This window comes from Bos indicus, chromosome 6 (genome assembly GCF_029378745.1).
Source record: "Bos indicus isolate NIAB-ARS_2022 breed Sahiwal x Tharparkar chromosome 6, NIAB-ARS_B.indTharparkar_mat_pri_1.0, whole genome shotgun sequence".
Lineage (NCBI taxonomy): Eukaryota > Metazoa > Chordata > Mammalia > Artiodactyla > Bovidae > Bos > Bos indicus.
Window position 1 is genome coordinate 98,376,138 of NC_091765.1, and position 25,882 is coordinate 98,402,019.

Genomic DNA, 25,882 nt, shown 5'->3' on the forward strand with positions numbered 1-25,882 from the left:
TGCCTCTGGATTCGCCTCAACTTTTGTCCTGCCTTTCCCCCTTGGCATTCTCTGGCCGAGCCTCGGAAGAAGCCCGGATGGCCCTAGATTTCACCAGGCCGGACGAAAAAGAGCCCATTGTAGCGAAATATAGTTACCACCCTCCAACGAGGAGCGAGGGGAGGCCCAGAGGTTGGCTCAATACCCCCCGGCCTTTCCGATTGGCTGCTGCGACGTGACGTGCTCTGTGATTGGCCACGGCGGCGAGCGCAGCGCCCGCGGAGAGGTAGGGCGGGAGCCAAAGAGCCTTAAGAGCCCGCCTTTCTCAAACAAATAAAGGTGGTAGCTGCGGAGTCAGCGGGCGGAGCTAACTTGACCGCGACTCATGCTGTCGCGGGAACACCGGAGGTGGAGCCCCACGTAGCAAGAAGATGACCCGAAGTTGCTCGGCAGTGGGCTGCAGCACACGAGACACCGTGCTGAGCCGGGAGCGCGGCCTCTCTTTCCACCAGTGCGTGAGAACAGCCTCCGCGCTAACTCCCAGCAGGGCCAGGCGCTGCAGGCCACGGGGGTGGGGGCGGGGCCGGGTGGTGCGTCACGCCGTCGACGTGTCGTGCGTAGCGTGGGGCGGGGGAGGGAATTGGGCAACCTGGAGGGTAACGCTCAGTTTTGTCATCCTGCTCTGTGTTTGTCATCCTGCTCAGTGTTTGTCTGCAGAGTGTGTCTGCGAAGTGCTTGTTTTCTCCTTGCCTACCAGTGCCCTGTAGCTTGCCTACCGGACCCCAGTAGCTTTTAGCAGGAGTTACTCTAAAGGAGTCTTGCTGCCTTTCCGTCGTTTTATTGAAGAGGAGAAAGGAAGGCAGTTTAGAAGAACTGTTGAAGGCGTGCGCTTTCTTTAGTGTGTGTCTTGCTTGGGAGCTTGAGTACATATGCGTTTGTTACGAATAGAGCTCGTAATAGAGCTTGTTTGGAATAGAGCTCGCCTCCCTTCTCCCTCCGGTTAGCAAATCCAATTTACTGATGGTGGGTTGTGGTGAAGGAAAGTCCAGCGTTAATTGGTGCCAAGCGAGGGGAATGGATAGATGGTGTTGAAAAGTTCTGAACTCCCTGATGGCTTTTAGATTTTTTCAAAGCGGCATTTGGGATGAGGGCTGCAGGGTGCGTGACGTTATTCTGATTGAGTGGGGGTAACAGGTTGGTGTTTGGAGAAGCTGAATCATCAGCTTTCTGGTTGTGGTTAGACCTCTGGTTCCAAACCTGAGGTCTAAGGGCTTGTGATCCACAGGTAGTCACCATTCTCCACCTGGGTGGGGTTTAGTTTTTACAGAACTACCTAAAGATAGCCAAAACGTTATGTGTATTCCTTGAGAAGGAATTGGGACTATTGTGTTGTCACTGAACTATTTATTGTTCAGGCTATCTGGTTTAAGTGCTACTTTTCTGCTTTCCCTGATTTCCCTAATTAGTCACTGCTTTGATCTCTTTGGAACTCAGAGAAGGCTTGGGAGACTGAATTCCATCACCCTCCCTCCACCCCCCGCCCCCCCCTCCAACACCCCACTTTTAGAAATAAGAAACAGGAGACACAGGGCTTTTGTACCCAGGAGGGTTCTGAAGGCCCTTGTTTTCAGATTTTAACTAGTACTGTGTGTCTTTACCAGTTGTTCACGATCATTAGCCCAGCTCTGCAAGCCAGGTCCAATTCTGGCTGTATTTGGTCATGGCAAGGAAGTTTCATTTGGCACAGGACTGGGGTGTATTTTCAGACTGATCAGATTTGAACCCACATCTGTGGGACAGTCTGGTAAAGGTCACTGAAATTAATGCGAGGTAGAAAAGTGGGTAGAACAGATCCTCTCAGAGGGAAAGAAATGTTTGGTATTTTTTAAAGTGGTAGCCTAATAAGGCAATATGATGAGGTAGCGAGTTAGACCAAAGTAGACAAAGGACTTTTGTGAAAAGATCAAAAAGACCTGTAGGGGACAAGTGGTATTTGAATTGGACCTTGAACTCTATCTAGAATGGAGGGTGAGGTGGACAGAGGATAGCATTTAAATAGAAATAGCATGGAAAAGGGTTTCCCTGGTGGCTCTGATGGTAAAGAATCCGCCTGCAATGTGGGAGACCTGGGTTTGATCCCTCAGTTGAGAAGATCCCCTGGAGGAAGAAATGGTGAACCACTCCAGTGGTTGCCTGGAGAATCCCCATGGACAGAGGAGCCTGGCCGGCTACAGTCCATGAGGTCGCAAACAGTTGGACACGACTGAGCAAAGAAGCACAGCACAAAGCACAGCATGGGAAAATAAAAGAATGGAAAGTGAAGATGTAGGAAACAAATTATCTAAAAACATGTCAAGGAGTTTCAATTATGTATGGTAGGCTTTTTGTAGTGTTGCTTATTTTTAAGGGAGGCCCTTCCTCCACCTAAGCTGCTGTAATTGTATCCTTTCTTCTCTGAGATTTGCTTCCATCACTTAGTTCTTGTTCTAGTTTCATTTTAAATTGCTCTCTCTGATGGTTACTTGCCTAAAAACACTGAACAGGCTTGAATTACTTCCACTTTTAAATACACACAAACTCTTGAACCTTTGTGCACCTCTGCACTACCCTACCATTCTCCTTCCATTTACAACCAAGTTCCTCAAAACAGAAGCCTGCACCTACTTCCCTAAGTCCTGTTGACTTATCAACCTACCGCAGCCAGATATCTGTCCACACCCACTGACTGAGGGTTATTGGTAATCTTGCCAAACCTAAATGAGCAATTATATTAATAAGTCTTTCTCTTGACCTGTTGAACTTTTAATCATACTGGTCACTACTTGAAACCGACACCTCCTTTGGCTGTTCTGACATCCTCTCCCTAGTTCTCTCCCTTTTCTTTGATTTCTTTCTCAACGTTTGCTGCCCTGTTTTTCCTGTGCCTTTTTCCTGCTGCTGTTGCTGCTAAGTCACTTCAGTGTCCGACTCTGTGTGACCCCATAGACGGCAGCCCGCCAGGCTTCTCTGTCCCTGGGATTCTCCAGGCAAGAACAATGGAGCGGGTTGCCATTTCCTTCTCCAGTGCATGAAAGTGAAAAGTGAAAGGGAAGTCGCTCAGTCGTGTCCAGCTCCTCGCAACCCCATGGACTGCAGCCCACCAGGCTCCTCTGTCCATGGGATTTTCCAGGCAAGAGTACTGGAGTGGGGTGCCATTGCCTTCTCCAGCCTTTTTCCTAGTTTCTTTAAATAAGGAAGAACTCACTTACTGCTTTTATTTGTTTCATATGTTGTGGACCAGAGCAAGACCTGCTTAATTAAAAAAAATTTTTTTTTCGATACAATTATTACACCAGTGTGCTGTGACTCTTCCAGCCTGATTTCTTCCCCGTTCATTTCATTTTCTAGATTAGTGAACTGAAAGTCACTCAGTTGTGTCTGACTCTTTGCAAGCCATGCCAGAATACTGGAGTGGGTAGCCTTTCCCTTCTCCAGGGGATCTTCCCAACCCAGGAATCGAACTGGGGTCTCCTGCATTGCAGGCAGATTCTTTACCAACTGAGCTATCAGTAAAGTCCTCATGTTCTAGATTACTGGAAATTATGTTTCTAAAAATGCAAATTTTATCATGCTCACTCCCTTAGGGAAGGGTTTTAATCCCTCGGGCTCTTTAGTGCCTAAAAAATAAGAGTCCAAGCTCCTCTGTGAGCCTTTCCTCTATACCTCTGTTCCAACCTAAATACATTCTGTCTGTACTTCTGTTAATGGTACATGTGTGCAGAATTAAACACAGTCTATGTATGAATGAGAAGGAATTGTTGGCCTTCCTGACAGCTAGAAAGTTGTAAGGAAGACAGAAAAGAATAGAGAGGAGAGAAGGAGTTAGGATACTGTGGTGTAAGTCCTAGTGACAAGGTAACACTGGTCTGCAGTAGTTCAGTCGCTCAGTTGTGTCCGACTCTTTGCAACCCCATGAATCGCAGCACACCAGGCTTACCTGTCCATCACCAACTCCCAGAGTTTACTCAAACTCATGTCCATCGAGTCAGTGATGCCATCCAGCCATCTCATCCTCTGTCGTCCCCTTCTCCTCCTGCCCCCAATCCCTCCCAGCATCAGAGTCTTTAACAATGAGTCAACTCTTCACATGAGGTGGCCAAAGTATTGGAGTTTCAGCTTTAGCATGAGTCCTTCCAATGAACACCCAGGATTGATCTCCTTTAGAATGGACTGGTTGGATCTCCCTGCAGTCCAAGGGACTCTCAAGAGACTTCTCCAACACCACGGTTCAAAAGCATCAATTCTTCGGCGTTAGCTTTCTTCACAATCCAACTCTCACATCCATACATGACCACTGGAAAAACCATAGCCTTGACTAGACGGACCTTTGTCGGCAAAGTGATGTCTCTGCTTTTTAATATGCTATCTAGGTTGGTCATAACTTTGCTTCCAAGGAGTAAGCGTCTTTTAATTTCATGGCTGCAGTCACCATCTGCAGTGATTTTGGAGCCCAAAAAAATAAACTCTGACACTGTTTCCACTGTTTCCCCATCTATTTCCCATGAAGTGATGGGACCAGTTGCCGTGATCTTAGTTTTCTTATTGTTGAGCTTTAAGCCAACTTTTTCCCCTCTCCTCTTTCACTTTCATCAAGAGGCTTTTTAGTTCCTCTTCACTTTCTGCCATAAGGGTGGTATCATCTGCACATCTGAGGTTATTGATATTTCTCCTGGCAATCTTGATTCCAGCTTGTGCTTCTTCCAGTCCAGCGTTTCTCATGATGTACTCTGCATATAAGTTAAATAAGCAGGGTGACAATATACAGCCTGACGTACTCCTTTTCCTATTTGGAACCAGTCTGTTGTTCCATGTCCAGTTCTAACTGTTGCTTCCTGACCTACATATAGGTTTCTCAAGAGGCAGGTGAGGTGATCTGGTATTCCCATCTCTTTCAGAATTTCCCACAGTTTAAAGTGATCCACACAGTCAAAGGCTTTGGTCTGCAGTAAGGGCTCAGCAAAATGGTAATATGGGAAGGAGAGAGTTAATCAACTTGCTGTTGCCTGAAGCTGCCATCTTCAAACTATTTGATCATGGCACTCTTTCCATAACAAAAATTTTGAATACATGCCTCTGATATTATTATGAGAATATTGGTGCTCTGTCAAACATATGAATGACTTAAATGGAAAGTGGGACCGGCAAGTTAAGAATTGAAATGACTCTTTGATATATTCTCTTTCTGTAGGTATAAAGAGATTAAGAAATTTATTTCATAACCAAGGAAATATATGTATTGGTAATTTGGAACAGTTCTGCCTGAACTGTTGTAATGAATTCTATTTTAAACTTTTATTTATATGTTACAAACATCTGTTTTCAATAAGCAGATGGTAACATGTTTGCTTGTCTCTCTTTTGGAAGAGGCTTAAGCTATAGGTGTAGTTAAAGCCCTCCCCCTCAGTCCTTTCTCTCTCCCTCCCTGGATGTAACCCCTGTAGAAGAGGTTTTGTTAGCCACTTTTCTGGAAAATATTTGATGTGCAGGGAGCCAGAGGTAAATCCTCACTAACAGTGTAAAAAAGGCATAGTCAACAGGAGGAAGAAAATGGATTCTGTGTTACAGAAGCCAATTCATTATTGTGTATGTGAGATGGTGATTGGTTGAGAATTTTTCTGGTAAAGAACCCACCTGCAATGCGGGAGACCTGGATTTGATCCCTGGGTTGGGAAGATCCCCTGGAGAAGGGAAAGGCTACCCACCCCAGTATTCTGGCCTGGAGAATTCAATGGACTGTACAGTCCATGGGGTTGCAAAGAGTCAGACATGAATAAGCGACCTTCACTTTGAGAGGTGGCTTTAGACTGGGGACCTCTGGATTCCAGTTTTATTTGATTAGTTAATCTATTTGCTTTTAAATATGATTTATGTGGCTGGTCTGGGCCATAGCTGTGACACACAGGAACTCTGGGTCTTAGTTGCAGCATGCGGGATCTTTAGTTGTGGCTTTGCAACTCTTAGCTGTGGCACATGGGATCTAGTTCCCTGGCCAGGGATGGAATCGAGGCCCCTTACCTTGGGAGCAGAGAGTCTTAGCTACTGGCCCACCAGGGAAGCTCCTGAATTCCAGTATTAACTGACTATTTACTGATGGCTAAACTTGGCTGCTCCAGTCTTGGTTTCATCTTCTGTAAAAGGATAAAAACCTGTCTTACTGAGCTTTTTTTTTTTTTCTGAGACTAAAAATGTCTTTAAAACATACAAAACACAAGGTAAATGCTTTAAAAGTATTATCAATTATTAATACCAATTTATTTTTGTCCAGAACTCAATCATGCTGGTTAAAGACTGCAGTATTTACCAGCCTTTTCCATGTCATTTTACACATCAGAAAGCTACAAACCTAGAAACCTGTTTGGGACTGGCTTAATGTAACTACTTCAAGAGCTCCAGGTGGCCCAGGCCCACCCCATGGGCTAAGGGGGTTGATAGCTGTGCTCTCCAGGTGTGCCAGTTGGGAAGCTCTGCATCGGAAAATCAGGCTAGTAATGTAACTTGGTAGACCAGCCAACTTTTGATGGTCCCTGACTTGTTAAGAGACTACACTCAATCTGGAAATGTTGCCTCACAAACACGTATCATCATTAAGAAAACCCAGTGAAAAGAGATGTGCCTTTGTTTATTGGAAAATAATTCCCTGTACATTCTCTCATGATTGTGTAGCATCATTTTTCTGGAACAATAAGATAAAAAGCCCCCAAAGTGGAATTAGTTGTTCCTAACAAAGAACAAACTTTAGATGGTACCTTTCCATTTACAGAGTGCTTCTGAACACATCTGTGTCATACACTCTTCCTGCCGCCCTGGAGGAAGCTGATAGACTGAGAGATGTATCTAGTGCCACATGGCTGCAAAAGGGAATGGAGGCTTAAGTGCAGGTTTTCCAACTCACTGTTGTTTCTCAAGCTGATTGAGAGAGTATCTCAGAATTATGTTTTGCCATTTTGACATATCATTTCCCTAACAAAATTAGCTGAGGAAATGAAACTTTTTTTTACCAGTTTCAGTTCTTTACAACTGTGCGCTTTAAAGCATGAGTTAAAATATGTAAGAGTGATACCTGTCAATCTGTCTCCAAGATAAAAGAAGAAGGTGCAGATAGAGCAGTTCTGTGATTTAATCTCATGAGTTTTTTCCCTCACTCATTTCTGAATATAATAATTTGGCTGGGATTGACAAGTAGAAAAATGCAAGGTAGTTTTTATGTTCAAGGCTAGGAAAAAGTTGTCCTTTCAAAACGAAATAGAAAAACTGAGTGTAAGAAATGTACTTGTTTTCTTTTGTTGTTCAGTTGCTAAGTTGTGTCCAACTCTTTGCGACCCCCTGGACTGCAGCATGCCAGGATTCCCTATCCTTCACCATCTCCCAGAGTTTCTTCAAACTCATGTCAGTAGAGTTAATGATACTGTCCAACCATCTCATCCTTTGTTATCGCCCTTTCCACTTGCCTTCAGTCTTTTCCAGCATCAGGGTCTTTTCCAATGAGTCAGCTCTTCCCATCAGGTGGCCAAAGTATTGGAGCTTCCCCATCAGTCCTTCCGATGAATATTCAGGGTTGATTTCCTTTACAATTGGCTGGTTGGATCTCCTTGCAGTCCAAGGGACTCTCAAGTCTTCTCCAGCACCACAGTTCAAAAGCACCAATTCTTTAGTACTCAGCCTTCTACATGGTCCATCTCTCACATCCATACATGACTACTAGAAAACCATAGCTGTGAGTACATGGACCTCTGTCAGCAAAGTGATGTCTTTTTAATACACTGTCTAGGGTTGTCATAGCTTTTCTTCCAAGAAGCAAGTGTCTTTTAATTTCATGGCTGCAGTCACCATCTGCAGTGATTTTGGAGCCCAAGAAAATAAAGTCTGTTGCTGTTTCCATTTTTTCCCCAATATATTTCCCTTGTTGTGATAAGACCGGATACCATCATCTTTGGTTTTTGAATGTTGAGTTTTAAGCCAGCTTTTTCACTCTCCTCTTTCACCTTCATCAAGAGGCTCTTTAGTTCCTCTTCACTTTCTCCCATTAGGGTGGTATCATCTGCATATCTAAGGTAGTTGATATTTCTCCTGGCAGTCTTGATTCCAGCTTGTGGTTCATCCAGTCTGCTGTTTCACATGATGTACTCTGCATATAAGTTAAATAAGCAGAGTGACAATATACGTACTTGATGTGATCCTTTCCCAGTTTGGAACCAGTCTGTTGTTTCCTGTCCGGTTCTAACTGTTGCTTCTTGACCTGCATACAGGTTTCTCAGGAGGCAGGTCAGGTGGTCTCATAGTTCCATCTCTTAAGAATTTTCCAGTTTGTTGTGATCTACACAGTCAAAGGCTTTAGCATAGTCAGTGAAGAAGTAGATGTTTCTCTGGTATTTGCTTGCTTTTTCTGTGATCCAGCGGATTTTTCTACTTGTTTTCTACTGTTTAATAATGAATTTCCTCAAAATTCATCAGAAGCATCTGTTTTCTCACAAAATTTCTGAGGGTCAGGAATTGTGGAGTGGATTAACTGGGGGTGACTGGGAGTCTCATAAGATTGCAATCAAAATGTTAGCCAAGACTGCAGTCACTTGAAGCTTTGATTGAGGCCGAAGGATATCCTTTCAAAAAGGCTCTCATGTGGCCTTTGACTGGAGAACTCAAGTTTCTAGCCAAGTGGACTCTCCACAGGGCTGCTTATGGTATGGCAGGTAACTTCCCCCAAAGAAAAACCATTCAATAGAGCAAGGAAGACAAATCTTCAGTGTTTTTTCCTGATCTGCTCTTACAGCCCATTATCACCTTTAGAAGCAAATCACAAACTCCAGCCCACACTCAAGGGGAGGGAAATAGGCTCCATCCCTTGAAAGGAGGCATACCAAAGAATCTGTGGATATAGTTTAAAATCGCCACAGGAAAGGAAAGACACACATGTTAAATTTGAGCAGGTTCTGTTAAGTGTAGGCTGTGCAGATAGAATGTGCAGGATATTAAATGTGAGAATTGTCCACATACAAGTTGAAACAGATGAGATCACTTAGATACTGAGCTTTTGGATTTAAAAAGTCAAAGAACTTTGAAAAATGAAATCAGATCAAGTGAGTTAAATTTTAGCTGGACTTAATGTTTACATAAAGCTGTTAAATAATAAATGGGTTTGTGTAATAAATAATACTGTAGTATTACTATGATGTTTTCATGTTAATGGAACTTTAATATGATTGCTGTAGATTTCCAACTGATACTATACAGCGCTCAAAATGGATCAGGGCTGTTAATCGTATGGACCCCAGAAGCAAAAAGATTTGGATCCCAGGACCAGGTGCTATGCTATGTTCCAAACATTTTCAAGAAAGTGACTTTGAGTCATATGGCATAAGAAGAAAGCTGAAAAAAGGAGCTGTGCCTTCTGTTTCTCTGTACAAGGTACTTAAATCTAGGTGTAAGCAAAATTCAACTTTATAGAAACTGAAAATTGAGACTGCTCACATTATAGCTAGGATTTACAGAGATAAAAGCAAAACCAAAAACCTAGGCCTACAAAGTAAATCCAATAATACAATACTTTTGTTTTTAAAAATATATATGTAATATTACATAATATTTTAAAAATACGTATGTATTAATATTAATAATTATGCTTTGGAAGGTGTATATATGCAAATCATGACTAGAAATACATAAAGATTACTGACGTGATCGCAAAAATCAACTAGTGAATGTAAATAGCCTTAGAATTCAGGGTTTTGTTTAAATATTAGACAGTTTTCATAATATTGAGCTGGCCAAAAAGTTCCTTTAGTTTTTAAGTGAAAATAAAAGACACCTTTTTCATTTTCACCAAGAACTTCTTTGAACAACATATTTACTGTTTTGTTCCATTACCTTCTGCCATTTCCCAGGCAATTTCATAATTCTTTCCTCCCAAAACTTTCTATGTTTTTGAGCAAAGAACTTTTGCAAGTGTCTTTCACAATATTACAAGGAATTAAATTTTTTTCTGTTAAGATAATTTTATAAAAACTGAAATAATTGGAAATCCAAAGGTGCAGTGTCTGGTGAATACAGCAGGTGAATCAAAACTTCCCAACAAAGCCATAACAGACTTTGCCTGGTCATTAAAGGAACACACAGCCTTCCGTCAGCCTGATGGGAGATGATGTGTTTCTTATAGAGTAATTCTGGATGCTTTTCATTGAGAGCTGCTTTCAGTTGGTCTCATTGGGGTTAATCACTTGGTTTTCCAGAAGGAGCTCATAATAGAGGACCCTTTTCCAAACCCACCATACATACAATATCACCTTCTTTGGATGAAGTCCAGCCTTTGTGGTTGGTGGTGGTTCATTTCATTTGCCTCACAATCTCTTCCATTCCGCATTATTGTCTAGTATCCACTTTTCACTGCCCATCCCAATTTGTCTTAAAAATGGAATGTTTTCATTACATTTCAGTAGAGAATTGTGACATGTGGAAATATGGTCAAGGTTTTTTCACTTAACTTATGTAGAACCCATACCTCAAAGTGATGAACATTACCAGGCTGGTGCAAATCATTTCCAGTGCTTGATTTGGATGTTTTGAGTATGTTTGCTATCTCCCATATGGCGTAGTGTTGATCATTTTCAATGTCTCGATTTGATTGCTATCAACCTCAACTGGTCTACCTGACCATGGAGCATCATTCAGTGAAACCTGCAGCATAAAACTTTGCAAACCACTTTTGATGCGTTCAATCAGTCACAGCACCTTCTCCATTCACTGCACAAATCTTTTTTTGCGTTTCAGTTGCATTTTTGCCTTTCTTGAAATATCAGTAATTAAGTATAATATGCTGAAACTGTTGTTTTTTCCCCACCTTTAATATTAAAGTGGCTACACAAAAATTCACCAATTTTGATAGTTGTTTTTTTTTTTAATGCATGCTGATATGACAGCTGTCACAAAACAGTCTAACAAAATTGTTTCAAATGAGGTTAAAGACAACTTTTTGTAAGATGGCTCTTTTTTGTTAGAGCCATCTTACAAAAAAGAATGAACTCTTTGGCCAACCCAATACTTTGAAATTATCTACCCTTTTTTTTGGCTTTCCCCCAAAATGTTATTGATTTTGACCAGAAATGTACCTAATCATTAGCACTGATATGGAAAGAAGTATACAGGAAATAGAAGATTTTCTATGAGTCAATCACCAGTCTTGGTGTTATATTTTTATGTTTCTTTTGATTGTTTTTATGTTATCCTTTTACCCCTTAGTCACCCACTCACTCATATGTGACTCAGTCACTGTCTGCAGTCTTCATATAGTCACCCGACTATTCTATCCTGGCACTGCCCTAACCATCCTCTTATTCACTGGAATCTCTTTTCAGTGTTGTTTTATCTCATTCCCTCTTTCAGAAGAATATCCTTGGTGTCACATCCAAACTCTAAGTTCCAAGAGCTTTTTATTATTTGATTTGTGCATCTCTGACTACTCTGAATTCTCTTTTGGAACCACAAATACTTACCCACTGCATATATGATAAATTGCCTTGCTTTTATGATTTTGTTTAAAATCAGTAATAGTTACAATTTATTGAGACCCACAATGGTCCAGGCAGTGCACTAGGCAATTTATGTAAATTAGCTTATTGTATCCTCAAGTCAACTCTGTATTGTTATCCATATTTTATACATGAAAAGTTAAGGGATTATAGAGGTTAAATTACAGCTTTAAGTGAGGGAGCCAGGAGTCTGATTCCCCGGCCCATGCTCTGTCCTATGCCTTCCCTTCTGCACAAATAACTTCCCAATCTCCTTTATTAACCATGTTATTACTCTTTCAAAGAACAACTCAAAACCTTCCCAAATTATCACCACCTTTCACTAGTTACTTGAATCATTTCAGAAACTCAGCATTATGTTACTATTTCTGTATGGATCCCACCACCAAAAAACTTGTGTACATTGTCCTGGAGACTATACATTTTTAAAAATCAGAGATTATTACCTTTTCTTTCATACCTGATTCTCCACGGCAACCAGGCGAGTGCTTTGTATTCAGTGATATTTTAATAGATAATCATTGTGTGATAATTTCTGAAATAAACCTCATTTTCCTTTTGTGTCCTAGGTTCTCCAAGGTGTACACCTTAAAGGTAAAGCAAGACAGAAAATCCTCAAACAGCCACTTCCTGATAATTCTCAAGAGGTTGCTACTGAAGACCATAACTACAGTTTAAAGAGACCTCTGACAATAGGAGCAGAGAAGCTAGCTGAGGTGCAGCAGATGCTGCAAGTGTCCAAAAAAAGACTTGCTTCTGCAAAAAACTACAGGATGATCAAGAAGAGAAAGGGCTTACGACTAATTGATGCGCTTATAGAAGAGAAGCTACTTACAGAGGAAACAGAATGTCTGCTACGAGCACAATTTTCTGGTATGTTCCCCAGTGACCTGTAATACTTATTGCACAGCTCCTAATTTTTATGAAATATTACATTTTTATCTTGTATTGCCTATGAAAATATGCCTTTAGCTGAAGAGTCTCTAGCATAAATAAGAAAAATGGAAAATAATCACCAAAATCTTGTTACGATTATCCATTTTTAAAAGTTCTGTGTTTATTATAGGAGAAGCAAAGAAATGTGTAAATGATAAAAACAACACATAATCCTACAACCCAGAAATGAGATCATATAGTTTATACCATATATTGTACTTTTCACTTTTTATAGTCACACTTGTCACTGCAAATTCTTTGTAAGCAGTTTTAATTTGCTGCATAATTTATCACTAAAGCCTTTTTTGCAGTGAGTTGAACTAGATAATTTGCAAAATCTCTTTGAGTCTGAAAATTGTGTAAGTCTCCAAAGTTTTTTCTAAAATATTCTATAGAGTATATATATGTCCATTGAAAGACTACCTAGTCTTCTTCGTGAACCAGGATATTTGAAGAGGGGTAACATAAGAATTGCCAACATACTCTTTGATGAAAGGAGTAGGGATTTTTGGATTTGCATTCTGGTAAAAAAAAAAAAGAAGCAGCAGCATGTCAAAAGGACTAGATACCTCCAGTGGAGGAGCATATTTTGTGTTTTTCCAGGTGGGGAATATAGGTTATAAATAGGGGTGCTCACCAGGAACAGAATTTTTTTTTCTCAATGGTAGGAAAGATTTGTCTCTTCATTCTGATTAATGCTGTATACTATATCCCTCAAAATGTTTCTCGTGTCTAATTTTTACTCTCAAATAAATGGTAACCAAGGAACAAACTAAAACAGATGAATGTCCTCATAATCCAGAGACTTAATTTTACTCCTTTATTTCATTTTCTTTCCTGTTCCTCCAAAAATATCCACATAGGCTGCTAATGAATAGTAAAACATAATAACTTAGGTTGAAACATTTTTCATCCCTCTTTTTAGTGAAATGATCCACAGTGAACAAGATAAATTGATAGTCTCTAAGACTGGATAGTAACCTCTGAACCAATTCAGTTAAAATGTGATTATATTTGAATTTTGGTGCCTAGCACATTTTTATATCCAAATACTATGATCTGTGTCTGAAAATGTTACTGTACACATTTTTCATCACAAAGAATAAATTTACTCTCAACAGATTTTAAGTGGGAGTTGTATAACTGGAGAGAAACAGCTGAGTACTCGGCAGAAATGAAGCAGTTTGCGTGTACACTCTACTTGTGCAGTAGCAAAGTCTACGATTATGTAAGAAAGATTCTTAAGCTGCCTCATTCTTCCATCCTCAGAACGTAAGTGAATGACCTTTTTGATGTAAAATAAAACATGCTGTTCTTTCTTACAGTTTATACACTAACGCTGTGTGTATTCATACTCTTCGTTTCGTCCTTCTCTTTTTAAAAACTTGTTGGTGGTATTTGCATAGTATCACAATCTCGATATTTGATCAGCAGAGTGAGGGCATGTAGGCTGACAATATTTTTTTTTGCATTTTTCAGATGGTAGAGACCCTCTGGGTGGTAAAAACTGAATCTTGAAATAGTGGAATATACTTCAGTAGTTTTGTGTACTTCATATACTTCAGTAGTTTTAATATGTAACTAATCTACAGGAGTTCTAGACTGCTACCATTGGTTTGAGGCAAAGATCACTGATGCCAATGCAGTTATCCAGAGAACAGATTTATGAAAAATAATTTTTTAGGATCTGTGGTTAAAATACATAGATATATTTATTTTCTCTTCTTGTTGTTCAGTCGCTAAATCATGTCTGACTCTTTGTGACCCCATGGACTGCAGCACACCAGGCTTCCCTATTATTCCCTATTATTTTCTCTAAGTGGGAAGCAAAAAAACACAGTGACTGTGATGCCGTATAAATTTAATACTCACTATTCACTGTTATTTAAAATCACTGGTTTTACAGACCCCTTTATTTGTATTTGGCTCAAATGGCAGCAGTGCGTTGCCTCACACTTCTGGAAGCTAGAGGTCCAAAATCAAGGTGCTGACACGGTTAGTTCCTTCTGAGGGCTGTGAGGTGAGGGTCTTTCCAGGCCTCTTTTCTTGGCTGATGGATGGTGGTCTTCTCCCTGTGTTTCTGCACATCGTCTTCCGTTATCCACGTGTGTTTCTGTGTCCGCATTTCCTCCTCTTACGAGGACGCAGTCATGTTGAATTCGGGTGTGCCTTAGTGACCTCATTTTTGCTTGATGAGTAAAGATCCCCATCTCCAAATAAGAGCACACTCTGAGGAACTGGGGATCAGCATGATGATACATCTTTTTCAAGGGATGCAGTTCAATTTACACCAGTCACATTCCTGCTGCCTGGGCCTCCCATTACCTGGAAACTGTAGGCTAACTCCTTCCTGTGGCTCCCGGAGCCTCTGTGACGAAATGCGGCTCCTGCTGGGCTCTGCAGCTCATCTCCTGCCTCCCTCTCTGCCTTCTTAGAGTCCATGTTCCTTCCGTAAGGCATTTCTTGCCAAATCTGGCCTTGGAGACTTTCTCCTCCATCTGCCTGATATGCCCATTCTCCCTGTTAGTCCTGGAGGTTAGCCCTTACCCTTCAGACTCAGATCAGATGTCACATCCTTTCTGAAGCCCAGCCTGCTGTTCCTCCAGTTCTGGCCGAGGTACCCTCTTGCACACACATATGGAACTGAATCTTAGTACTTAAAACACTGTCTGCCTCATGAGACTGTGAGCTGCTCAAGTACGAGATCTACGTCTGGTTCTCTGTTACACCCCCTGCCCTGGCAGGGTGCCTGGAACACAGTGGTCTCTTGATAAATATTTATGGAATGGAAGAATGCCTGGATGGGCATTTAGGATTGTGAACAGATGTAAGGAAAAAGATCTGGAAGAATGTCTTTAAAATATTAAGTGATTTTTTAAAAAATTATTTATTTATATTGAAGTATAGTTGATTTGGGAAGATCCCTTGGAGGAGGGCATGGCAACCCACTCCAGTATTCTTGCCTGGAGAAGCCAGTGGACAGAGAAGCCTGGCGGGCTGCAGTCCATAGGGTCGCACAGAGTCGGACACGACTGAAGCAACAGCACACACGGTTGATTTACAGTGAACAGTGTTTTGTTGCAGGTGTGCAGCAAAGTGATTCAGTTATATGTGTGTATATAAATATATTCTTTCTCAGAGTCTTTTCCATTATCAGTTATTGCAAGATTTGGAATGTTCCCTGTGCTGTACAGTAGGCCCTTGTTGTGTATCTGTTTTATATAGAGTGGTGTGTATATGTTAATCCCAGATTCCTAATTTATCCCTTCTGCCTTTTTGCCTTTGGGACCCATACTTTTGTCTTCTATGTCTGTGAGTCTGTTAGTTTTATAAAGTTCACCTATTAACAGTGTTTTTTTTTTCTTTTTTTACTTTCCATTTTGTACTTTTCTGTATTGTTTCATTTATTTTAAAAAATGAAAGTGTCATTTTATACAATCAGAAAAAAATTTTTTTCACTTTGAGTCAGGGAAAAAGTTGGTGTGAGAGAGAAATCAGTTGCTTCCCTACAACTCTAAAAACCTGGTTTGGGTATTTCTACTCTAAGTTATAAAAACTTAAAAGAAAATGAAGAAGTTCACTTGTCTTTCTGCCTGATAAGCGTCACTCTAGTAGTTGTGGACATTAAGATATCATTCAGATTTCCATTTAGAAGGCAAGCTCACCAGAACATAAGCTTTTTTAAACTGTTTAAGCTAGAACTCTTACTTAGAAGCATTAAAGAGTTTCATTATATACTTACTGTATGTATAACACAGTTAGCATCTTTAGAGTTCGAGAATCCTAATGCAAAAGGACAAATTTTAACCACTTGATTAAAATTTGGTGACACGCTTGAAAAGGGGTTTTCACCATACCAGTGAATTGTAGGTAAAAAAAAAGCCTGTTGAGAGCCATTATACGTTTTCTCATTGTCTTATTTTGCCCTATTTTAAAATATAAACAACTAATATTTTTGCCTTCTAAATAGTTACAGTATGTCTTTTGCATCCTATAATTGTCTCTCAAATCTATTAGTGCATCTTGAAATCAATTTAGTGAGTCATAATTCACATTAAATTTTATATATGCATTTATATGCACACATACATATAGTAAGGATATGGCATATAATAAATTCTATTTATGAAAATTCTGGGTTGCAGCAATCTACCTGCAATGTAGGGGACCTGGGTTTGATCCCTGGGTCGGGAAGATCCCCTGGAGAAGGGAATGGCTACCCACTCCAGTATTCTTGCCTGGAGAAGTCTGTGGACAGAGGAGTCTGGAGGGCTACAGTCCATGGGGTCACAATGAGTCACACATGACTGAGCAACTAACTTTCAGATTGCAGCAAAATACTTGGAAAGCTCTGTCCTGAAATACTTATGGAAACATACTTTAAAATTTCAATTAGAGATCGGCTAGTCTAGGAAATAATCTTGGCAACCTAGGATATAGCCCCCAAATCAGAAATTCAACCTAAAAAACGTCATTTGAGAGTTATAAAAGTAAACTTCAGCAAAGACAGACACTTCAGTCTACCTCAGAATCGATTTAGTCTTATTTTAGACAGTTACTAAACTTGACTACTTCCTTTCCTGCTGCTGCTGCTGCTGCTCTCGCTTCAGTCGTGTCTGACTCTGCGCGACCCCATAGACGGCAGCCCACCAGGCTCCCCCGTCCCTGGGATTCTCCAGGCCAGAACACTGGAGTGGGTTGCCATTTCCTTCTCCATGCATGAAAGTGAAAAGTGAAAGTGAAGTCGCTCAGTCATGTCTGACTCTTAGCGACTCCATGAACTGCAGCCTACCAGGCTCCTCCGTCCATGGGATTTTCCAGGCAAGAGTACTGGAGTGGGGTGCCGTTGCCATCTGTAGCAAATTAGAGTAAAATAGAACTGATGAGAAGAATTCTGTCAGTTAGTGACAATCACTAATAGGAGACAATTAGCAGCAGCCTGGGAAGGTCAAGGAAACTGTAAAAGACTTCCCTGGTGGTCCAGTGGTTAAGAATTTGCCTGCCAGTGCAGGGGACATGGATACGATCCCTGGTCCAGGAAGATCCCACATGCTGCAGGGTGACTAAGCCTGTGTCCACAACCACTGAACACATATGCACCTAGAGCTGGTGCTCTGCAACAAGAGAAGCCACCACAATGAGAAGCCCATGCGGCGCAACAAGGAGTAGCCCCTACTCTGCAACTAGAGAAAGCCCTTGGGAAGCAGCGAAGACCAGTGCAGCCTAAGATAAATAAAAAAAAAAAACCGAACTCCCAAGATAAATATCATAGTATAGGTACTTTTGTTGGGAGCAAACAGACACTTAATTGTCCCAAAGGGCATAATTCTTTGACTGTAAAGTCAGGAAAGCACTGAACGAGGGTCTCAGGAAAGCTGAGTTTCCTGTTTGTGCATGACCAGCAGCACAGCACGGGCCAGGCATCTTACCCTATCCCTCTGAGTTCAATCCCTGGGTTGGGTAGATCCCCTGGAGGAGGGCATGGCAACCCATTCCAGTATTCTTGCCTGGAGAATCCCAGGATTCATGGACAGAGGAGCCTGGCGGGCCACAGTTCATGGGGTTGCAAAGAGTTGGACACGATTGAGCAACTCAGCACAGCACAGCAGCTGCCTCACTATCTCCTCATCTATAAAATGGGGTAGATGTACTAGATTTCTCAAAGTTTTCTTCTCCCTCTACAATTTTCATTTCAATGAATATATAGGTAAGGCTGGTTTATCATCTAAATTATAAACACATCGATTAGAACAAACTAGGTAATTGATTTGTACACTTAAGTGAATAAGTTTAAAATTATTTTGTGGTATGTTTGCGTCTTAAAAATGCTATTTTTTTTTTTTTTAAGTTTCTCTACTGGGGCTTCCCAGGTGGCACAGTGGTAAAGAATCCGCCTGCCCAGTTCAGGAGATGCAACAGATGCTGGTTCGATCCCTGGGTCGGGAAAATCCCCTGGAGGAGGAAATGGCAACCCACTCCATTATTCTTGCCTGGAAAATTTCGTAGACAGAGTTGCCTGTCCATTGGGTTGCAAAGTTGGACACAACTGAGCAACTGAGTGTACGCACTCTAGTTTCTCCATTATCTTACTATTTTATGGTCACAATAGGAATATATGCTTGAAAGTGTCAGTACAATTTGGCTACTTGCCTTTATTTCAACAGGGAGTTGAGGCTACTTTAGAACCATTTAAGGCATTTCCCCCTTTTTAATGTCTTCATTAGTGGTTTTTTAAAAAATATTTGGCTGCACCAGGTCTTAGCTGCAGCACGTGGGATCAGTTCCCTGACCGGGGATCAAACCCAGGCCCCCTACACTTGGAGCGGGGAGTCTTAGCCACTAGACCACCAGGAAGGTCCCTCTTCTTCTGTGTCTTATTATTTTTCATCTTTTACATTTTCTAGATGGCTGTCCAAATGCAAACCTGGTCCAGGTTTCAACAGCAACATTTTTTCTTTTCTTCAGCAAAAAGTAGAGAATGGAGACCAGCGGTATCAGTCTTGTTCACTGGTGATTAAAGGTCTATCTCTCACGCAGCAGCTCCAGTGGGACCCCAGCGGTCACCATCTGCAAGGCTTTATGGACTTCGGTCTTGGCACACTTGATGCTGATGAAATGCCACTTGCCTCAGAAACTATTTTGCTCATGGCAGTGGGTATTTCTGGTCACTGGAGTACACCTCTTGGTTATTTTTTTGTAAACAGGACCTCTGGATATTTGCAAGCTCAGCTGCTTCGTCTGACAATTGGCAGACTAAGTGACATAGGGATCACAGTGCTGGCTGTCACATCTGATGCCTCAGCTCACAGTGTTCAGATGGCAAAGGCCCTGGGGATACATCTTGACGGAGACAACACGAAGTGTACATTTCAACATCCTTCATCTTCCAGCCAACAGATTGCCTACTTCTTTGATTCTTGCCACTTGCTTAAATTAATAAGAAATGCATTTCAGAATTTCCAAAGCATTCAGTTTATCAACGGCACAGCTCATTGGCAGCACCTCGTGGAGTTAGCAGCACTAGAGGAACAGGAATTATCACATATGGAGAGAATCCCAAGAAAACTTGCAAATCTGAAGAACCACATACTGAAAACGAATTGTGCCGCCCAAGTCTTCAGTGAGAGCGTGGTCAGGGCGTTAGAATGTTTGCTATCGTTAGGCCTGCCTTCTTTTCAGAACTGTGTTGGTACCATCCACTTCTTACGCTTAATTAACAATCTGTTTGACATTTTTAATAGTAGGAACTTTTATGGAAAGGGATTTAAAGGACCTCTATTACCTGAAACTTTTAATAAAGTCAACCATGTGTTAACTGAAGCCAAGACTATTTTTGTTACATTATCTGACACTAGCAATAATCAAATCCTTAAAGGTAAGCGGAAACTGGGATTCCTGGGATTTTTGCTTAATGCCGAGAGCTTAAAATGGCTCTACCAAAGTTATGTTTTCCCCAAAGTCATGCCTTTCCCCTATCTCCTGATGTACAAATTCAGTCAGGATCATCTGGAATTATTTCTAAAGATGCTCAGACAGGTATCAGTAACCACTTCTAACCCTACCTGCATGGCATTCCAGAAAGCTTACCATAATTTGGAGACCAGACACAGATTACAAGATGAGGTCTTTCTCAGTGAAGTAAGCAGCCTTGACATTTCAATTGCTCGAAGGACAGACCTGGCCCTTGGGACAGTTCAGCGTGAGTATGGTGTCAGCGTTATAGAGAGTCTTTTTTACAAAGAGGATATTTGCCCAGACTGGTCTGACTGTTTGCTGAGCGAGGCCTTACTAGACCTGTCAGTTCGTAGGCGAAATCTCACCTCTTGCGCTGGTTATATTGCCAATAAGTTATCAGCTCTTTTAACATGCGAGGACTGCCTCAGTGCGCTGTATGCATCGGATCTCAAAGCCTCTAAAATTGGATCCCTGTTATGTGTTAAAAAGGAGAATGGTGTGCATTTCCCTTCTGAAAGTTTGTGCCGAGTCATAAATACTTGTGAGCGAGTTGTGAGAACCCATTCAAAACCAACAGTTCATGAACCACTGCTTCCCAAACAGAGGGAATATTACCTTCAACAGAAAATATTATATGAGCTTTCTGGGCATATTTATCTTTTTGTAGAGTTAGATGAGCATCTCTTTGATGGAGAAGTATATGCCATCAATCACTTTGTAAAGTTACTGAAGAATATCATAATCTGTTTCTTAAAGATCAGAGCTAAAGATGTAACTCAGTACTCCTTAAAACACCACTCAGAAAGAATTGAGTTGAAAACTTTGTCAAGCAAACACTGGTCATCTTCACAGAATTACAGATGTTCGAGTTTTGCCAATACCAATAAATTCAGGCATTTGCTAAGGAACAATAGATAGACATTCAAATGAAGGACCTAAAATATATTAACATTTTTATTAAAAATAATTGGTCAACATTTATTTTAAAATTCAACTGACAATATTTTACAAATTCTGCACAGTGGACAAGTTTGTGTCTGTGTCTTAGGAATTTCTGTTATGCACGTTATCAAATCTGCATGGAATTTGGTAGGGCTTGCAAGCATTTGAGTTACCTAAAACGTAAAAAGCGAGAAGTCAGTAAGAACACTAGCCAACAGGTGCTGTGTTTGAATTTACGACTATCCAACTGAGTAATTCAACTGGACATACTTTAAAAACAAGTGAGAATGGCAGAAACAAGCACAATATTGTAACACAATTATCCTCCAATAAAAGTTTTAAAAAGAATAATGACAAAGGAGTCACTAAAACATTGACTCCTTTTATAAAGACTACATTCCCAGAAAGAGATTTGGTCTACAACTCTTAAGAATAACACTTGAAAAAAAAAAGAAGACTGTTAACAGAATACCTATCAAACTGTGAATATAGTTTACTTACACATGAAAATTAGGCCAAGTTAAATACCAAACACTACAAAAATCCTTTTGCTGGGGTACCTTTAAATAGAAATAATTAAACTCTATTAGGCAGAAGGTAAACAAACACATGAGCCCTGAAACGGACGATTCCTTGTGCTACAGCCAAGCTCGGAAATGTTGTCTGGGGAGTATGCAGGTGACGCAGTTTTCACAGCCCATTTGTCTGGACTTCATACTACTATGAATAATAGAGTGGGTACTTGACTCCTATTGGAGGAGCACAGTGCTCACCAGAGAACGCAAAGAAGCCTTTTCTCAACTTCTTCTGAAGAGGATAATGATGAAACATTTTCAGTTTGCAATAAGGTTGTTTCATATCATGTGATAAATCAGTTGGGGAAAAAATGGTCAGTTGGGAGAGTATGAAAAAGTTTGTCTTAATCACATAATGAGATTTTTCAGAAATTTGGGAGAAGCTTAAATAATCTGAAGATGGAAACATACTAAGAACAATTTTCTCTCTCGTATCCAGATCTGAAAAGACAAAATAGGATAACATATAGTTATATGTACTTCCAGAAATGGGGGTATTTTAATGGGGAAAAAAAAAATGAACACAGACATTATTCACCTATGTAAAGTATCTCTTATTGTCATTAGTATTCATAGACTACAGTTAATATGAAGACAAAGTTGTAAAAGATTAAGGACAGATAAAACTTGTTTTATTCATCGAAGTTCCCCATAAATAGTATATTTTGATATATTTCTGGTGGGTCTACCTCAAAGGCTTCAGTTTTGAACTGTAACCAGAACTGTCCTGTACTGCATTTTATAAGGAGATATTACTAAGGAGTCTGAATACTGTGGGTTTTGTTTTGTTTGCACTAGAATGAGTTTAGATGCACCAGGATAAATCTTATTTAAAGGAAGCCTGTTTATGTCACCACCTTTAACTTATTGCTTATATAAAGTCAAGTTTTGTACTTATTTTAACTTAAAGCTAGGTTCATATCTGTAGTGTCTTATGTTCTCTGCTGTTACATCTGACCCATGTCTTGTGTAATTTATTAAAATAGTGCTTTGCATTTATTTAAGTGCTGGGTATAAACTGGACAAACGCTGAAGACAAGAATTTTTCCATCACTGCCATTAGCTCAGTTAGTTGTTCTTGCCTTAGTGCAGTGATCCAAGTCTGATGTCAGATTTACGTGATATGATATGCTTCACAGTGAACTTGCTGTCCATACTTGATTAGGGTAATTGATAGTTTACAGTTTCTACTCAGCACCCTTGTTCTTTCTCTTCAGAGAAAACAAATGTTCAGAAATGTATCCTTCCTACTTTCAACAAATAGTGCTGGAATAACTGGATATACACATGCAACATGTTAACTCTAAATGGAGCAAAGATACAAATGGAAGAGGTAAAACAACTCTTAGAATAAAATAGTGGAGACTCGGATTCGGCAATAGCTTCTTAGGACACCAAAAGTACAAGCAAAAACTTCATCAAAACTGAAAACTTTGTGCTTTAAAGGACACCCATCAAGAAAGTAAAGGACAAGCTATAGAAACATTTTCCAAATCATGTGTCTGGTAAAGCACTTGTATCTGAGTATACAAAGAACTCAATAATAAAGGATAAAACAACACAATCTTTTAAATGGGTAAAGAATACGAAGTTATTCTTCAAAGGAGATATACATGAATATGTGCTCAACATCATTAGCCTTTTGGGAAATGCAAATCAAAACCACAACGAGATATCACTTCACACTCACTAGGATGGCTGTAATAAAATAGACAAGATAACAGGCGTTGGCAAGAATGTGGAGGAACTGGAACCCTCATATGCTGTTGGTAGGAATGCACACACTTTGGAAAACAGCCTAGCAGTTCTTTGCCAAATGACCCAGCAATTCTACCAATGGGCATATACCCAAGAGAAATGTACAAATTTCATAGCAGCATTAAAATAGCTAAAAAGTGACAAAGTCCAAATGTCCAACTCATGAATGGATATTTTACATTGTAACAAACTATCTTTTGCTGTGATGTACCATGCAGTACATTAACCAGAAATACATGAAAAGTTCTAGTTCCTCTACTTTCTCCCCAACACTTGGTATTGTCAGGGTTCTGTTTTGAATCAGCTGTTCTAATGGGTGTGCCATATTTCATTGTGGCTTTCATTTCTTTTTCTAATGACTAATGATGCTGAACATCTTTTCATAGGTTTATCTGCCAGTCACTGTCGTCTTAGGTGAAATGTCTGTTCAAGTCTTTTGCCTCTATTTTAAGGAAGGTTGATTGTTCTCTTACTGAAAACAGTTAAATAAAAACAGTAAGTTAGTTAAGTATTCTGGATAAAAGTACATTATTAGATGTATCTTGCAAATACCTTCTCCCAGTTTATGGCTTTTAAAATTTGATTGAGGTAAAGTTGTACAGTGTAAGTTGCAAGTATACAACATAATGAGTGGTTCACAATTTTTAAAGGTTACGATGTGGCTTTTACTTTTTTAGTATGTTTTGAAGAACAGACATTAATTTTATAAGTCTAATTTATTGATTTTTCTAGGGATCACACTTCTTAGTTTCTTATCTAAGAAATTTGTCTAAACCAGTCACAGATTTTTCTTCCTATGTTTTCTTGTAGATATTTTCCAGTTTTAGGTTTTGCATTTAGGTTATGATCCGTTTTCGTTGACTTTCGTGTGTGGTAGTTCATATTTTTACATACTGATGGTATCCCAGCACCATTTGTTAAAAGGACTGTTCTTTTCCAGTAAATTACCTTTGATCCCTTGTCAAAAATTGACCACATAAATATTAATCTATTTCTGGGCTCTGTATTCTGTTGCCTTGATCCATGGGTCTTTCATCAATACCACATTACCTTGATTAGCCTTATATAATTCTTGAAGTCAGGTAGGAGTCTTCCAACTTCGTTCTTTCATAAAAAATGTTTGGCTATTCCAGTTGTACCTTCCCATGTAAATTTTATAATCAGCTTGTTTTTACAAAAACTCCTTATGGGATTCTGACTGGAGTTATGTTGAATCTATAGGCTGAGGAGAAATGATATCTTAATATTGACTTCCAAACCATGAAAATTATATATATATAGAAGATCTTCAATTTTTTAATCAATGTTTTTGTTTCACATACAGATCTTGTACATATTTTTGTTACGTTTCATGTTTTGTGGTGCTGCTATAAATGGTAATTTTAGAATTTCAGTTTCTAAATGTTCATTGCTACTATGTAGAAATATACTTTTTTGCAAACCAATATTGCTAAATGCACTTGTTAATCCTAGTACCTTTTTATTAAGACCCTTTGACTTTTCTTATATAGGCAATCACATCACACCATCCACAAATAGACACTGGCATATTTATTCATTCCCAATCTATGGCCGTTTTGTAAAAAAAAGAAAATCTTATTGTACAGTGACCCAAACACAACACTGAACAGGAGTGTTTTGTTCCCAATCTTAGGGGGAAACACAGTCTTCACCATTCATGTGATGTTAGTTGTAGGCTTTTTGGTTGAGGATCTTTTCTATTCCTAAATTGCGGAAGAATTTTTTTAAACCATAAATGGGTGTTGGAACTTTCTCAGATGATTTTTCTGCTGGTTTCAGGGGGAACATTTTTGAGCTCTAATTTACATACCATAGTATTCACCCTTTTAAAGCATGTAATCTAGTAGTAGTTGGTATAGTCAAAAGGTGGTTTTCCGCAGTTTTTGAGATGATTGTTTTTCTTTTGTATGCTGATACACTGAACTACACTGATTTCTTTGAATGTTGGGTCAACCTTTTATTTCTGGGGTAAACCCAACCTGTTCACAATGTATTCTTTTTATTTACTGTCAGATTTTTCTGTTGTTCAGTCGCTAAGTCGTGTCCAACCCATGGACTGCAGCACGCCAGGCTTTCCTGTCCTTCACCATCTCCCGGAGCTTGTTCAGACTCATGTCCATTGAGTTGGTGATGCCATCCAACCATCTCATCCTGTCATCCCCTCTCCTGCCTTTGATCTTTCCCAGCAACAAGGTCTTTCCTAAGTTGACTCTCTGCACCAGGAGGCCAAAGTACTGTAGCTTCAACTTCAGTCCTTCCAATGAATATTCAGGGTTGACTTCCTTTGGGATTGACTGGTTTGATCTCCTTGCTGTCCAAAGGATTCTCAAGAGTTTTCTCTGGCACCACAGTTTGAAAGTATCAATTTTTCGGCACTCAGCCTTCTTTATGGTCCAACTCTCACATCTGTACATGACTACTGGAAAAACCATAGCTTTGACTATACAGACCTTTGTCGGCAAAGTGATGTCTCTGCTTTCGAATGCGCTGTCTAGGTTTGTCATAGCTTTTCTTCCAAGGAGCAAGCATCTTTTAAATTCATGGCTGCAGTCACCATCCGCAATGATTTTGAAGCCCAAGAAAATAAAATGTCACTGTTTCACTAAATTATAGTTACACTGAAGTCTGTGGCCTTATAATAAACATTACTCTGAATAT

The 25,882-nt window shown here is 40.0% G+C and overlaps 1 protein-coding gene across 2 annotated transcripts; it reads left to right on the forward strand.

Annotated features, from left to right (window-relative positions):
• Positions 1-317: 317 nt before the first annotated feature.
• THAP9 (THAP domain containing 9) lies at positions 318-25,831 on the forward strand. Of its 2 annotated transcripts, XM_019963014.2 has the most exons (5): positions 318-490; positions 9,225-9,420; positions 12,107-12,410; positions 13,595-13,745; positions 18,878-25,831. In XM_019963014.2, the coding sequence occupies exons 1-5, from the start codon at positions 411-413 to the stop codon at positions 20,844-20,846; spliced, it is 2,700 nt and encodes an 899-aa protein (XP_019818573.2). In that variant the 5' UTR covers positions 318-410; the 3' UTR covers positions 20,847-25,831. The 2 variants fall into 2 exon arrangements, with proteins under 2 accessions (XP_019818573.2, XP_070647797.1); XM_070791696.1 differs by lacking the exon at positions 9,225-9,420 and having other exon boundaries at positions 356-490.
• The last annotated feature ends 51 nt before the right edge of the window (positions 25,832-25,882 follow it).

Excerpts from the sequence above, each read along its gene's own strand:
- THAP9 (XM_019963014.2), top strand. The coding sequence starts at position 411 with ATGACCCGAAGTTGCTCGGCAGTGGGCTGCAGCACACGAGACACCGTG. Across the intron at positions 491-9,224 it reads CGCGGCCTCTCTTTCCACCA|ATTTCCAACTGATACTATAC; the intron begins GTGCGTGAGAAC and ends TGATTGCTGTAG. Across the intron at positions 13,746-18,877 it reads CATTCTTCCATCCTCAGAAC|ATGGCTGTCCAAATGCAAAC; the intron begins GTAAGTGAATGA and ends TACATTTTCTAG.